This window comes from Vulpes lagopus, chromosome 2, assembly GCF_018345385.1.
Source record: "Vulpes lagopus strain Blue_001 chromosome 2, ASM1834538v1, whole genome shotgun sequence".
Classification (NCBI taxonomy): domain Eukaryota; kingdom Metazoa; phylum Chordata; class Mammalia; order Carnivora; family Canidae; genus Vulpes; species Vulpes lagopus.
The window spans coordinates 60,480,581-60,497,651 of record NC_054825.1 but is presented as its reverse complement, the minus strand read 5'-3'; the positions used below and the strand labels follow the sequence as shown (position 1 = coordinate 60,497,651).

The 17,071-nt window shown below is 36.5% G+C and overlaps 1 protein-coding gene across 6 annotated transcripts in view; it reads right to left on the bottom strand.

Moving 5' to 3' along the window:
- Positions 1-99: 99 nt before the first annotated feature.
- Positions 100-17,071, bottom strand: part of RFX7 (regulatory factor X7) — a 132,481-nt gene continuing 115,509 nt past the window's right edge. For 4 of the 6 annotated variants that reach the window (XM_041742434.1, XM_041742443.1, XM_041742439.1 and 1 more), the window contains exons 6-10: positions 14,492-14,608; positions 13,113-13,197; positions 12,198-12,405; positions 8,732-9,027; positions 101-7,108 (exon numbers count right to left, since the gene is read on the bottom strand). In XM_041742434.1, coding sequence (XP_041598368.1) covers positions 3,833-7,108; positions 8,732-9,027; positions 12,198-12,405; positions 13,113-13,197; positions 14,492-14,608 — 3,982 coding nt within the window. In that variant the 3' untranslated portion in view covers positions 101-3,832. Of the gene's footprint in view, positions 7,109-8,731; positions 9,028-12,197; positions 12,406-13,112; positions 13,198-14,491; positions 14,609-17,071 lie in introns of all 6 variants that reach the window. The other 2 variants (XM_041742426.1, XM_041742420.1) reach the window with 1 other exon arrangement.

Here is a 17,071-nt window from a genome sequence, read left to right as displayed (position 1 = left end):
TGTGTCTCTGCCTCTCTCCCTCTCCCTCTGTCTCTCATGAATAAATGAATAAAATCTTAAAAAAAAAAAAAAGGCAAAGCAAAGCTGAAGATGATGCAACGGAAACAGAGGAAGAGTTAATAACACTGAGCTAACCGAACATTGAGCCTGACCTATCTTCGAAATTAAGCTAAATGTCTTTATGGCTTAAGCTAGTGTTATTTTTTTGTAATGTGAAGCCCAAAGCACCTCAGATACTATGCAGTGTTTTTCCTCCAGATTTTCTTATTGGTTCACTGTAAACATTGGTCGATTTACCTGCTTTTATTTAAAAAAGTTTTTTAGTCATTGAGAATCCTAACATACCTATTTTAAAGTTAACATCCGGGTAATTCATTACTTTTAAGTGCTGATTATCTTTCTTAGGGTTAGTTTTGTTTTCTTCAAGTACTTTATTACTCTGTAGGAGTTGAAATTTTTTACCTGCTCATTGCTGATTCCATCCATACCTACAGCTCAGGTTCTGGTTTACCAGTTTAGTTCATTTTGTATTTCTGGCTCACCAAAATGCCTACGTTGGTTTGGGGGCACAGTTGTCCTTTAGAATTTTCTCCACTTCTCCCTACTATTTTTCTATTCAAAGCTTCAAAAATATACATATCCAGGTACCCCACAGACTAACATTTTAAAGCAAACATTATGTGAATAAGTAAAAGCAAAGATGTTTTCTGGGACAACATAAAGCTCTGTGCCATGTCCCATTCATCAGTAATAAAATCCTAAGTGAGTTCTGTAGAGTTCTGACAAAATAAGTTCTGTGTATCCTTCTGGATTAATAGTAGAGAGCAGATTAAGAGCACTGTTCAGCCCTGTGTGGATTTTTATCCATTTCTATGAATTTCATGAGATCTAAGGAAGAATGGCATCAAGTCTGTCTGAAAATGGCATACTGCCTATATATAAAAGATTCCCACAAATCACCTTAAGACTCAGTCAGTTTAATATAAAATGTTTTTAATTGTTTTTGAAAACATTTAAAAAACAATTTTTGAGCACTTTCAATAAAAAAAGAGAACTGAAATGCTACTGCAATATTCAACTACTGTAGTTTCAGCAGGTACAACAGACAACAAAACACTGGGGAAATCTGACTTTTTGCACTAAATGAAAACATGAAACAGGGCTTGTTTTTTGTCATTTATGGTGTAGTAAAGCACATTATAGTACAAGACTATTATATGAACCTCAGATGCACTGCACAAAAAAAAAAAAAAAACTTTCCTTCTTTTCAGTTCAAAAGTCAGTGCTTATTGCAATTATATGCAAAATTATTTACTTCATGAAGTCTTATCATGATAAACAGTATGAAAAATGTTTTAAACATGAAAACAATGAAAATAATTTGAGAAAGAACATATTCAACAATAACTAAGCAGAATTAGTAAACATAAAAAAGTAAATAACTTGTGAATAACTATGCTTGCCTGGTTAACACTGAACCAGTTTTAATACAGCCAAGAAAAAAAAAAAGTGGTTACAGGAATACCTAGTACTGTACAAGATAAGTCAATAACACTCATGCACATTTTGTGATCATGTATTAACATGGTGAAGCAAACTAAACTTAATTCTTCCTGCTGTAATATTCTCATGTAAGAGAATAAGAAATAGAAATATCTCATTGAGATCAATGCACATTGCTACATAAGACAATTTTATCTGTCACTTTGATGACATTTTGTCTTTTCATAATGAAACACATTTAAAAAGTTTAATCTGTGGACTGTATTGGTTGCATTTATCCTAAGAGATGTGCCTACCACAGGTTCAACAAATTTAGTGCAATATATGAACCCCAGAAAGTTTGCTGGACGAATTCAACCAAATTTAAAGTGTTTGCTGCAATACTGTACAGAGGGTTAAAAATCCTCCAGTCTTTATATTTTTATAAAAAAAGATTTCCGTTATTTTTATATTAGTAGGAAGCTAATAATGTAAACAAGGGATTAGAATGGCCTCAAAATCTCCTTTTCAGAGTATCTCATATAGAAAGGCTCCCATCATTTGTTAAAAGAAATCACACAGTTTCCTTTGGGTATTGCATACTTTGGTGTGCAGTAGTGCTGTGTCTCAATGTACAGTGAAGAAATAACTAGCATCAGGAAAAAAATATCTAACAGATCATTAAATCAAGATAACAGCAAACACACACAAATGCCAATAACTAAGACATATCAATATATAAACCTCTGAGCCAACCCTAGCACCGTTTATTTATCAAAATATGTTAATACCCTACCTTGCAAATTTATTGAACAACGAAACCTTATTAAATTAAACCCTTCATAGCATTTGTTAAATATTCATTGATTGTAGTCTTCTGATTGGCTTAAAGGGAAGGAAAGCTTTGCTTAGGTTCAAGGTAGCATAGCAATGGTTTAATGTTAGCTTTAAAAACTTAATGGCAATTTTTAAACCTATTTGAAAGGAATCCTAAAAATTCACTCAAATGGAGCTATCAGCTAGTGAGCAGATTTGTGTCAACAAGAAATTCATAAATAATCATTCATAAAACAAAATGGGAGCCATACAGAGAAACATTTTAAAACAAATCCTGAGTGCTGCTTTTGCAATCGTGGTTATCACAATAAATAAATTAAGCATGTAATAAAATGCTCCTCTTCTTCAAGTACTACTGATATCCCCTTTGTTTTATCAGTGACATAAAGATTTGTGGCTTCAGACCTCATGTGGTGAAATGTGTTTTGATGTCATCTCCCTCTAGTTTGTTTTTCAAAGGGATCCCATGATCGACTTGTATTACTGTTTTCAAGAGTGAAGGAGTCAGTCATTAAATTCAGGACTTAAGGATATTGTAATCAAAAGCTTCAAATTAAATCTTAAATAGAATTTTAACATGTGCGTGTAGCCGTTGTGATTAAGAAAATGCTTTTATTTTCCTTCTAAATTCCCGTCTCAACTACCAAATAATAAAACATAAAAATATTTTTTCTAACATGCTTGTATTTACTCTATTACATTACAGTATTTGGAGTTATTTACGTGTGTGTGCACGCACACAGGTACATGAATGTCTGTGTGTGTGTGCTGGCTCCATACTAAAAATTAAATTTTAAAATAAGACTAATGCAAGGTCACAAATATTAAATGGCTACTAGTTTTTCCTCTTAAAAATTTTAGTGCAGTTTTTGCTTTCCTTAAATTAATATTTAATTTTCCATTATTTTCTCCTATTTAAGCCCTTCAAAATGCAGGTGCAAATGGTACTGAAGTCCCAGAAAGTCCTACAGAGATTTTTTTCTTTCTACAGTAGCTCTATGCTTCAAGCCTAAATACCAGTAATAACCTGAATATTATCCCTGCTTCAAGGAAGACCTTCTTGTCTACAGTTTACCTTAGCTATGATTTCATATCGAAAAGATAATGCCAACAACAACAAAATAGCCTATACCCTAAAATCAATGGTTTCCTCTACATTCTGTGCAGATCAACTGATGAATTAAAATGAACTTATACAAAATAAAGATCTAGACTGCTCTTGTAAAAGCTGGTTAGTCAATTGTTTACTAGCAAATGATGTGATTAAATGGGGGAACATTACAAAATTTAAAACCTAATACTTGTTCCTCTACAGCCTACTGTCTTCAGAAACTTGTTAAGAACTGAGGCGAGTCTAACCATTTCCTACTGAAGAAGAAACCACTTCTGCAGCAAACTCTTTTAAAATGTCACAATTAATAGTAAGTGTTTCTGCTGCGGGAGGCACTTCCATTAAGACAAATACAATACATATGTCTTTAGATACAGTGTGCTACATATTATAAAACACTATTTAACCCAACATTTCAACAGTAGGATGGTCCTTGCTTTCTATCCACTCAAAACCTGATGAAGTCATAGAGCTCATGGATTCACTGCAAATTTGTTGAAATAATGGGTCATTCTTTAATTCTTCCAGTGTAGCTTCATCATCTTGTCCCTGCTGACGACCTGGATCAAACAGTAGGTTTGGGTCTAAAGTGTTCAAATCATTGATGCTGCCTGAGAGCTCAGAAGACAACCTGATATCACTAGAGAAATCAGACGCAGTATTAGTGAGATCAGATGCTACCTGACCTACCAGCTGCTGGTTGGTTTGCAAGCTGTCTCCACTCAACAGGTCTTTAACAGTGCTATTGAAATCTAATTGTTGCTCTCCGATTTCTGATTGTGCTTGATTATCTCCAGGAGAAAAACTGATCTGATCGGTGCTATTACTTTTAGTGAGGTAAGATGGTGTTTGGAATTCATAAACAGAAGTGCTGGAATCGATCATATTCTGCGGATTGGCACTAGGAAAAACAGTGGAAGTTTCCAAAATCTGAGTGAGATTCATCCGGGCTGTGTAATTGGAGGGCAGGTTGTTCATGCCCAAACCTCTCACTGCATCATCATTGTCAGAATCAAGTTTACTCAACAAAACATTGGTTATTTTTTTACTGTTTGTTTGCTTCTGAAGAGCATTCGGGAAGGCTGTCTGCATCATGACTGTCAATGGAACTGATTGACTTCTTTGAGCTATGTTGTTGGCACATGCATCTGTGTGAACATTTGTGAAAACATGAACTTCTGGGGTTACTGGACTTCCAAAGGGGGTCACATTAGATCGGGGGATATTAGATACTGGATACAGGGTGCTTCCACTAAGATTACGTTGGCGATGAACAGCAGGGCTCACACTCCGGCATCTGAAGTTGCTGCTGGCAGATGAATTAGTTCCTTTATTATCAAGCGGGGCAGGGACTGCAAAACCCTCCTGTTTGTTGGTGTTATTTACAGTGGCACCTTGATGCTGCACAGGAGAGACAGGAGTTAAACGACCGAAGTGAGTGTCATGATGTCTGGATTGAGATTGGTAAGACTGTCCGGGCACAGCAAAAGCATGAGGTTTCCTAAAACGGTCTTCCACTAGTTCCTGATAGCTTGGGAGAATGCCATGGCCAGAAACTGATGAATTACTAACCCCACTATACCCATTATTCATCCATTCAAGCTTGGTTTTGTCAGGGTGCGTGGCCATGGGTCTTTGCATTGGTTTCACAGGACTACTTGAGATAATGCTGGCATCATGATATGCCATACTGGAGCTTATTGGGGTAAATGCAAATGGATTCCTGCATTCAACAGGGCTGGGAGGGACACTACTGCTGCAGTTAGAATGTGGAGTACCAATGGGTGTGTGTCGGCTACTTCCTAAAGCACTATCCACAGGTGTGGTCTGGGCTAGCCTGGAGCAAGGGCTCTCCCGTGACAGACTCTGAGACCCAGCAATCATTTCTGATGTTGGAGTTGGGGTTGGGGTTGGGGTCGGGGTTGGGGTAGGAGTGGGTGTGGGTGTGTGGATTGGAGTGCCATTGCTATGGATTGGATGATAGAAGTGGGCACTGGAGGCATGAGATGACATTGGAGCTCCTGGAGTTACCGACTGACTTTGAAGGGTCATTCCCAAACAGTTACCGTAAGAATGAGAATTGTTCATTGATATTTGCTGCTCCATAAGCACCAGCTCTTCCACAATACTATCTTGTGTAAGCTCATCATCAAAAGGAAAGTAGCTTTCATTTGTTTGGGAAACAGAAGGCTCAAACTCTTTCAGTTCAGATTGTAGAGGTAACTGATCTGAAGACTGTGCTTGTATTTGATTCAAAGAAGATTCTTGTATCTGGCTTTGCAGTTGCTGAGTATATGTGTCCTGTGGCATTCCTTCTAATTCCCAAACAGACTTCTCTAAGTCATTGATATCAGAGTGCTCAGGAATTGTCATAACACTGATATCTTGCTGTTGTTCACAGCCGGCAGATATAAACTCAGAATCCTTACTGACCTGTTGCCATTCATTTGAATTAAAGCTACCATCTGGTTTTGAATCACTGTCCAAAAGAAAGACATTCCCTTCAAGTTTTACTTTTATATCTGGAGACGATGATGGTGTTTGCTGTTCTGAAGCTGAATCACTGGCAATGAGAGCAGAAGAATTCAAGGGTCGATTTGCCACCATGTGTGAACTGACATTTATTGATACCTTGCTAGGAATCTGAGCACCGGCTGTTGAACTTTCTATTTTCCCTGAATGTGGAACCTTTTGGTCCTTCTCAACACTGCCTGGTTTCTGACCTTCTATAGTAACTGCAGAAAGCTGTTCCACAATTGGTTTCTTTATGGGAGGCACCTGGGACTCTTGCAATGCAGAAGATAGTCGCTTTCTTGGACTTTTAGTGCATAATTTAGGGTCTTTATTTATTGAGTCACCATTAGCTGGTGAGCTGGTGCTGGTGTAAGTTAAGTTCTGAGTGGCAACTGAGAGAGTGCCAGTGCTTGGATTATTGCCTGTTGAAGTGCCTGGCAGACTTTCATTACAGCGACTTTTACATTTGGTCCTCTGGTCACAGACCTTAGTTGCTTTTACTTCAATGATACCTTCATTTGAAGATTTTTGCACTACTCCATCTGTATTACTTTTCTGCCCCAAAAGGGCACTAGCTGTTGCTTTGGGAGCTTTAGTCCCATCAGCATTCTCTTGGCACTGTACAGGCTGCTCATCTGATGATGTTTCGGGTTCCATCTTGACTTCCACAGCAGATGCTCCCCCAGTGCTGCTGGTCCTGGATCCAGGAGACTGAAGTGAAACAACAGAACCATTCTTGATCTGGGGAATGGTCCTTGATTCCTCTGTTGTTCCTGTAGCGCTGTTTACTGAGGCAGAATGTTTAAGTGGGGCATTGCTGTTGCTGGGTGTGAGGGATATTGCTGTCATTTTCACCACATTTAGAGAACTCATGTGTGAAGTGGGTACAACAGCGGTTTTGATGGGACTGCTAGTAAAGAGGACAGTAGTCGGGGAGCGAATGGTGAGTGCACTGGTGTTGGCTGGTTTGGGTAAGATCTGAGGGTAGCGGTGCCGGGCAGAACGATCCCCACCAGGACTGGCTGGAACGTTCTGAGGAGTCTTTGGTGCCTGTTTCACAGACTGCATGTGCTGAGTGACCACTTGTACATTGAGGGGAAGAACTTTGCCATCAGAAGAACTCATTGGACTGGGTGAAGTTACCAACTGCCTGGTCCTCTGGACCTGTTAAAAGGCAGAAAACAGGAAAGTCAGATTTAACAAGTCTAGGATATAAATAGAAATTCACATATCAGTATAGTATTAAGGCATTTAATAAAGGTAATGCTAAAAAAAAGAAAAAAAGTTTCTCTGTTAGACAAGAGTTCTATATCGATCTACCTACCTATCTAGATATCTATATGACATCTATCTTATTATATCTCTATCTATGTTAGACCAGGTTCTATACAATCAGAAACATAAATGTTATTAAAAAAACACAACAGTGAAATATAGTTGTAAAATACGTAAGAAAAACATTAAGATGCTTTTCAATAAATAGGACTAAAAATTTCACATTTGTGATGAATACTTGCCAAAATAATCATTTTTAAGGAGATTATAGGAAAAGAAGACAAAATCTTGAAAAAACATGCAACGATAAAGGTATCTACCTCTGGGTCAAGAAAATGATTGTTTTATGAGTCTACCTTGGACATTAGCAATTAAACCACAGTGGGTAAGGTCTCAGATAAAACTACTGTCTCCCCAAGTTTGCTCTACAGTTAATAGCACATAAGTGTGGTTACCAGCTATACCATGTTTTAATGACACGATGGTAATGATGATGATAAGAAAAACAAAGATAAAAGATCTCCTTAATGATATTATCAATAACATAAAAGACCACTTTTTTTGGCATGATGTCCTCTTATTTTATTATTTTTTTGTCCTCTCATTTTAAAAGTCCCTCCATAACCTGTTTGGTAATAAGGAAATGGACTCAGAATAGCTAAGGGACTTGTCCAAGGTCCTATGTCCAGCAAGCCACAGCAATAGGTCTGTATTAAAGTGTTATCAATACGAGTTACAACTCTGCACCATCTGAATGTTAAAAAGAAGAAAAGTTTTAAAAAAAAAGTTTGCAATTGATCATCTTGGCTTAGGTAGGGATGAAATAATTCTCAAAATGACTCATCTCTTAGCTAAAGCTGTGACTGGTCATGTGTGCATACTGTGCATGTCTTAAATCTTTGTATTTTCACTTGTGTTCATTTTATAGCTTTGTACTTAACATTGTATATTATGAATAAAAAAAAAAAAACTGACAGAGCACCTGGGTGGCTCAGTCAGTTAGGTGTCTTTTTTTATTATGGTTCAGGTCATGTTCTCAGGGTTATATAGGATCGAGTCCCGTGTCAGGCTCCACCCACTGACCAAAGAATCTGCTTGAGATTTCTCCCTCTCCCTCTGTGCCCGCCCGCACTTTCTCTCTCTCTCAAATAAATAAAATCTTTAAAAGACAACTGACTGAAACTGAATTTATCTGTGTTCACAAAAATCAATCTGTAACTGAATCTATACCAATACTTGCCTCCTTCTCATGTGGCATTTTTATTTATTTTTTAAAATAAAGATTTACTTACTTGAGTGAGAGCGAGCAAGAGGGAGCATAAAGGGAGGGAGAAGCAGACTCCTTGACACAGAGCTTGATCCCAGGACCCCAAGATCATGACCTGAGCTGAATGCAGCCACTAAACTGACAGAGCCACCCAAGCGCCCCTTATGTACCACTTTTAATTAAATAAATTATCTCCCACCATCCCAATGAAGTCTAATACTATACTATTTAGTTAATGATATTACCGGAATGGGACTAGGGACAGCTGCCACAACGATACCAATAGGCTGAGGAGAAAGGATTGCAGGATTTCCATTAGAAAGATTAGTCACTCCATTGGTTGCAGTGCCTTCTGGTTTTTTTGCTGAGGATTCTCCTGGCAAAGGGGACTGTAGTTTCTGTTCTTGCTGCTTCTTCTGAATTTTCCGTTGCAACTGCTGTTTAGCATCAATAGGAGAAGGCAAAGTCTTCACTTGAGGCTGAAAAGAATTACTCTCAGCTGTAGGTATAAAAGCAGAAGGCTGGGTAATTCCTTTAATTCCTGAAAATAAACAGAAAAGAAAGCTAAAATAAATACTCTTTTATAGAAGGAAGTTACAACTCAATTTCTTTGAACATGTAGCCATCTACTGGACAAAGCAACCCAAACCAGCAAATTTTAATTTACAATCTCTATAAAATATAAGTGTTAGACTTTCATTTATAAACATTTGCCAGTATGGTTTTAATTGATACCTTAAAATATGGTCCAATTCAGGTGACAGTTTCAGGTAAATCAGTAATAACAGATAAAAATGTTGAAAAGAGTAGTAGCTATGTCATAAATATGTAGAAGCTAAGATAAATAAATACCAACGGAGCATGTTTCACATTTTATGAGATGTCAGAAATTTCCTTCTTTTAGTTCTCTAATTAGAAATCCATGCATTTTCATGACTTAAATATTCAGCTCACAAGAGGCATTCAATAAATATTTGCTGAAATTATTCATACTTAGAAAAATGTGTATAGGGAGAACAAGTCTTTAATTCTACTAGAAATCCACAAAAAGAGGTACTATTTTAATTGTTCTATACAATTATTCCAGTATGACATAAGAGTATTTAAGCAGTTTCTACATAAAACTGAGGTTAAGGTATTGTGAAACACTGTCACTGAGAAAACTTTTTAAAACAGTACTAAGAGCAACACTGAGAAGAAAGGAATGATAAACTAAGCAAGAGATAAGTTTTAAATTAAGAACATTTGATGATGTAATACAATTAAGTTTTTAAAAAGTTCATTCCACATTTAGGGTGTAGCACTGCGATCATTAGAAAGTAAGCTGTGGGGATCCCTGGGTGGCGCAGCGGTTTGGCGCCTGTCTTTGGCCCAGGGCGCGATCCTGGAGACCCGGGATCGAATCCCACATCGGGCTCCCGGTGCATGGAGCCTGCTTCTCCCTCTGCCTGTGTCTCTGCCTCTCTCTCTCTGTGACTATCATAAATAAAAAAAAAATTAAAAAAAAAAAAAAAGAAAGTAAGCTGTGGCTGGTAGAAACAGTGGAGAGGAATGGGGAGGACCGCACCACGCTGCTGGTACACCTTGCCCTTTCTTTCTCTAGCCCAATTTCTGCTTTTCATCAACAACTTGTGGAGGAGGAGGGGACAGGAAGGAGAGAAAGAAGTGACTGTAAACTCTTTCCCACACATTCTTCAATAATCCTTCATCTTTTGACCTCCTTTTGATCACCTGAATACCATTTTTTTCCTCTTCAAATCCAGCTCAAACTGTACTGCTCTCTCTTGGCCTCCAGCCTCGGGTCTGGCTTTTCAGCACCTGCACCCAAAAGCCTCTGCCAATGGCTCAAAGCTCAGCTGTCTCCCTCCTGCCAGAGTTTCTGGACAGGAAGATTTCCAAGCAGCTGACTTACAAAAGGACATTTGTAACACAACCTGTTCTTAATATGGAGACTATATTTATAAAAAAACAAATTCACCTTCAAAGGATGAAGATTAATCACAAAAGATGTTAAAAAAAATATGGTAGTGGTTGAGAACAAAATTTTGAGTCTAAAACTATTCTGAGTAGTGATATAATTGCTAAACTACTGAACACTTTCACAAAGTGAATGTTTAAATATGAAATTTTCAGTATTTTTGTTTAAAAAACATACCTTTCTTTACACTTATGCTTTAAAAATTCATTGATCCCATCATTCACCACTCTTTCAGTCAGACTTTGTGAGCAGTGTGGGAAATAATATTGAGAGGTTTCTTTTCTCATGATACCTCCTAAATCCTCAGCTCGTTCAAGCACTAATCTGGGTGTCAGTAGGGTAAGAGAAAGAGAACACAAAAAGTTGAAGGGCCCATATCTTTTAAAACCTCATTTTGCCACAAGATTAGAAGACAGCATGATGTAATGCAGTTAACCTGGGTTTTTGAGACCAATAAATTGGAATTCAAATCCTGGTCCCACTGCTTATGTGGCCATGGACAAATTACTTAACCTCCCTGTTTCCTGATGTGTAAAATGGGAATTAATATCACCTGTCTCACCTGACTGCTGGGAGAAGAAATGAGGTAATATAAGCAAGCTACCTAGATAGATCAGGCTACCCAAGCACTCTCTTATTCATGTATAAGTAAACAGATTTAAGTCATACAGTTTCCAATCTAGACAGAGAGTCATGACAACGTTCTGATAAGAGATTATTTTGCTGAAGTGAGTCTTCAGTTGACAGTAAGATGAAAGGACAGAATAATTATATACTCCTGCCGCCCCCCCGATACATAAAGCTTCTGATAAATATAAACTGAAAGAAAAATAATTGTTAAAATTATTAAGATTTTTAAAAAGTGAAGTTATTTAAGAAACCATAATTGTGGCTGGGAGAAATCTATTATAGATTTTAAATTATTTACTTTTAATAAACAGAAGAATCATCTCTGGAAAACAAGTTTCAAGTTAATACATTTTTCACAGAAATTATAATTTCCTAGAGTAGTAACTCCACTTACTCATTCTTCCTTAGGTTTATAAGGTATGACTGAAATGAGACATTTAAAAACTTGCAACAGAACAGATACTTTACACAGCTATTAATTTACGAGGGAGTTGTTTATTCCAAAACTGTCAACTCCTAAAATTGTCAAATGAAACAATCCGTATTTGAATAAAAATATTCATTTGAAGGTATATTTTAAAAACTGACTTGCTATTTTATAACAAAGCTTCATATAGTTTGCTTTTTGTGACATGAAGGTACCTCTCACACTATCCAAAGATCATTTTAAGTACTAGTTTCTAACAGGAAGCTAGCAAGTCATTTTAAAAATTTAATCTTACCTAATATTTATTAATCTAGACACACATGTATACTTAAAGAATACATATACACATATTCTTTAAATTTTAAAACAGCAAGGGAAAAATTAATGAAATATCAACTGGGAAACCTTAAAAGTTTCATGTTTAAGTAGAGCAATATACCATAGGGAAAATTAAAAAAAAAACTACAGCCTTAAGCTTTACAACGAAATAACTATAATTATTACTATTTTTGTTGGTTCAACAAACCCATTCGAACTTATTTAAGTGAGGTGACAGTAAGCTCATACAAACACTAAAAAGTCAAAGTTGTTCTTTGGTGAAACTCTTATTTTGCTACCAACTCTAAAATGTAGTAACAGCTCTGTCAGTTTTAGCTTGTTAATGGTAATTTTGTACCTGGTGGTGCTGCTGCCATTACCGTTAGAGCTGCCATCGACTTGGTGCCTATATAATGACTTTTTACAAGGAAGCGGGCTAATTCCAAGACTGTGTCAAATGGCTGGCTTAACACTTTCTGGGCCCATTCACACACCAGACGGCAAGCAGAAGAGATAACTTCCTCATCAATATTTTGAAGCTGCCCAGAAGGTTCAGTTCCTTCCAACTAAACAAAGGAAAAAGGAAAAGTTAACTTATAAAAGAAAGTTCAGAGAACTTAAACTAAAGCACATCAAAGACATGCATTCTTAATTGGAAGATGTAATCTAAATCTGTCGGGTCAAAGTCATATAAAATGCCCTGCTGGCAGGCACATAAGAGCCTTGCAAATAAGAGGCCTATGCCTACACCAACCAGCAACACTGTGAGTATAACATTTAAATGGTTGTTAAATATATATATATGAAGGCTAAGAGATATTGTGAATCTTCCTAGAACACTTTTATGACATCAGTAAAACAAACGATGCCACTCTCTGTATTTTCTCTTCTTTGTACTTTTTGCCACCTCAAGTCTTTTTTGTATACCTAAATGGTATTAAATATATAAGTAAATAAAAAGGAAAAAAAGGACATTCATACTACATATATTACCTCACAACTTAAGTTTTCCTCTTGACTATATATTGTCAACATATATAACAGATAGAATTAGAAACCAGGTTAGACACACATTCCACCTAATTTCATGAGCCATGATGACATAAGTCAGATATGCTAAAATTTTTCAGCCACGATTGAATTTTTCATCTACTTTGTAAAAGGCATAGTTCCTGGTCCCTTGTTTTATCCAAGTGAGATTATGCAGTATGCACTTCAATGCTGACCTTAAGGTATAATTCTACTTATTTAAAAGAAAAGGCAAAATTCTTACCCCATCTCCAGTTTTGTGAAAATCAAGATTGGGCAGTGTTGGCATATGAACAAAGGCTTTTTTCCTTAGTCCACTGTAGCAATATGTAATAAACAGTTAAGGTCTCATTCTAAATTAAATGAACTGTGTGTGTGTGTGTGTGTGTGTGTGTGTGTGTATAAAATTCGCATTTGAGAAATAACTATATATGAAATAATAAAATCAGAATGAGATAACATCTACTTTCAGAGTTATTCAGTAAGAGAAAGCTTAATATTATAAACTCAGGACACTTTCAGTCTTTTGAAACTGGAATGGTCTTTATAGAATGTTACTGTCTTAAATGAAACAAAATGATTCTCATCTGTTATAAATTTTATGAATAAATGTTCCTAATAGGCTGTGCCAACCACCAGCAACAAACAGGTCAGAAGGAAAGGAATATCCAGATGGAAACCTGGCACAGCACAGGGAAACTTTAGCCCAGGGCACTGGGACAAAAACAACTCTTAAGAGTATCACAAGGGCTTTAACCTTTTCAGTTCTTTTTCCACTGAAACACACAGGATTATCACCTATAACATGCCAAAGGTCTATCAAGACATTTTTGCTTGTACTCAGAGAACAAGGATGGGTCATGCAACAAGTGATCAGAGAACACCTGGAGCTGTTTTAGAAAAGTAGTGTCCCTTTTTTCCCTTTTCCTCTCATCTCTACAGAAGCAAATTTCTGTGCTTTGAAAAAGGCCAAGGGCTAAGTAAAGAGAAATAATGTTTTTCTAATTACAGAGACTCTCTATTTCATAATCTTCTTCCAAGAGTCGTAAGGACTTTAATAAATTCTAAATTTTCATTTCCTTCTGTTTGCTACTAAGTATGTCTGTCATAAGAGGGACCTTTCCTATGCTCTGGCTTTTATTTTAATACAGATTTTAAATGGTTGGCTGAAAAAATACTTTAAAGAGAATATAATTTTCCAGTATAAATTCCACAAGAATTTTTCCTGAATGTTGTATATTTTGCTAAGGAGATCCCGATGTTTCTAAATTATAGGAAGAAGATAGCTAAACTCTTTCTACTTTTATTGATATGGTTTATGATAGCTGCACTGTGGCAGATCTCAGTTGATTCTTACTGTTAAAGAAAAGGAGATCAGACCATTAAGAACACATATTACAGTGACAGAAGATGGTGACATCTATCATAATCCTAAAACCACTATTTGTTATTGCTCTTGCAGTTTGATATATAGCCAGGAAAATAATGTTTGCAATTATTCTACTAAGAACTTTGAGTTGTTTATATTTGTTGACTTAAATTTATTTCTAAATATAGTTGCTAGTTGAACTACAACAGCAGATGTTCTAAGTGATTACTAAAAACCATTCTGGTAAAGGATATTTAGATTTGCCTCTTGTGCCCAGACGACGTGCCTTCATGTTTGGAAAGACATTTTTCATAATCTTTCCAAAGTCAGCAGCACTTAATGGATGGTAACCAAGATTGTCACAATAGCTCCTGCAAAAGAAGGAGGGACCAATTTAGAGCAACAGAACTTAGAATTACACAGGACAGTGCTATTTTAATATGACTTGACAACTTTAACAAAATTAAAAACCACATCTTCAAGTCATTTGCCACAATTTTCACTGATCATAATTCTTTGGTGACTAACTCAGGTTTAGTTAGCTTGTTCATCCTCAGGGTATACATTACCATTGCTTTCAATAGCATCCAAAAAACTCGCTGTAAGAGATACCTGCAGTACAAAGTTTTCCAACCACAATCCAACTCTGCCCTCTGAAATGAGTATATCCAGCTTAACCAGTAGGGTTCTACATTTCCACATAAGTATCAAATTCATATACTGAGATAATTTCCAGTATACACATTATGTAAGTCAGACAGCAGAAACAAAACTGCTATATAGTTTAAAATAGAAACATGATATATAGGGCCTAAAAGGAACCTTGGGAATCATCTATACCAACACTCTTATTTTACTGATAAGGGAAAAAAATGAAGGCACAGAGAGAGATTCCAAAGGTCCAGTGTTTTCTCTTCATTTCCACCACTCTATTATTGCCAGGAAAAGTACTTTGTAAAGCAGTAACTTCAAGTGGGAAGAGGAAAACAAGTCAAGTCTTAACTACCACTCGCAATCAGGTGTTCTGCTTTTCTCTATGTCTGCCAGTCATAGGTAAAAAGCCAATCCCTCCTCTTCCAGTTCAGCAGCAGACCAAGGCCACATCTTGTCCTGGCTACCAAGGCCTTCCTCAGTAACTGCTGGCCTTTGAGAGAACTACTACCTGAGAAACACCAAAGGGGAAGCAGAGGGATTCCAAGATAATCCAATAAAATTTCCCCACTTCACCTCTTATTTCAGCATTGACCAGAGCAGCTTCTTGATAAAGTCATGTAGTGGAGAGTCAAAAAGAGATTTAGGAATAAGAAACAATGGAAAAAACTGGAAGGCCTGTAAACAGGGTATAATGGTTACTGGGACTTCAGTTCTTGTAGACTGCTTAATCTACTGGCTGTTGCTAGTATAGAAAAACATTATATACACTTATATCTATTATATAATACATTCCTGAAGTGACCTGGCTTTAAGAAGTCAAATTGGGCAAGACTTAGGAGGAGGTAGGGCCCCTGGGGAGCCTTAACAGACATGGTAGGGGCAGGTTTGGAGATGAGGGTACTGTTCTTGATTGTGCCCTTCCTATATCCACACCAAATTCCAAATACCTCTGGTGGAGGTGTGGAGAGAGAGGAGTCGCCCAGGAAACACATTCCCAACAATGTTGAAAAGGCGGGAGAAAGGAAAGCAGCTAACATGTACTGAGAATTTACTTTATAGGAAGTATTAGATTAAGTATGTCATATTTAACTTGAGACTACATGTAACACTCTGAGTGGTTCGGGGTCAAGGCTGAAGGTACAAAGTGAAGAGGTGACTATTTTCCGGTGCTGACAATTTAAATGAATTGTATCAAATCATAACCATTTCAGTAGCAAGTCAAATCAGTCATTTTTATGGTTTAAATCAGCACAGAAGGAAAATATAAATGAAGTTCTTTTAACATGCATCCTCTATCTGGAAAGATTACTTTTCTTAAAGTCTCAGCTGCAAGGTCATTTCAAAAGTGTCTCTAACAACTATCCTATCTAAAGCAGTGCCCTCCTTGCCATATTGCCTACTGGTGTACTGCTTTTTTTCTCATGACTTATAATAATTATGTAACAGCCAATTTACTTGTTGCTTGTCACCTCCATTAGGCTATGTGTTCAACCAGGGCAGTGACCGTATTTACCTGGTTCACACTGTATTGTCAGCATTAAGAACAAGATTGAAGAGTCACATTAAATTTTAATATATAGAGTATGTTGTACTTAAAATAACAAACTTTAAAGAAACACATAAGGAAAAAAAAAAAAAGAAACACATAAGGAAAAAAGAAAACAATGTTCACTGGTTTCCTATGACAGCATGCATATGTATGGACCTTAAAAAAAATGACACAAAATAAAGAGAAGCAGGACAAGTCTAATGAGAAATATAATATATCCATTCTACTCCCCCTCTAGGATTTAGGTTTTAATGTTTTCTCAATATATTAGTATAGCAGAATTTTTTACTTTGGCAAAGTATTAAGATGATGAATGCAAAATTTGCTTGTTAAATCTTGAGTGTGATTTCTGATTGTGAAATGTTTTTTGATTCTTATCCATTCCATTTAAAGAGAGGAATCCTGAGGTGTTTGGGGATTCAACTGGTATAGCACATGACTCTTGATCTTGGGATCATGAATTTGAGTTCTACATTGGGTGTAGTTTTTTAAGGAGGATATGTAAAAGAGGAATTCCCCTTTTGGAAGAATGACTTTTTTTGTTTTTTTAACAATCATATTATCTTTAATAAACTCTTTAGTGGATAAGTATAAAAAGTACCTTGTAGATGTATAAACAGCTCAAATTATT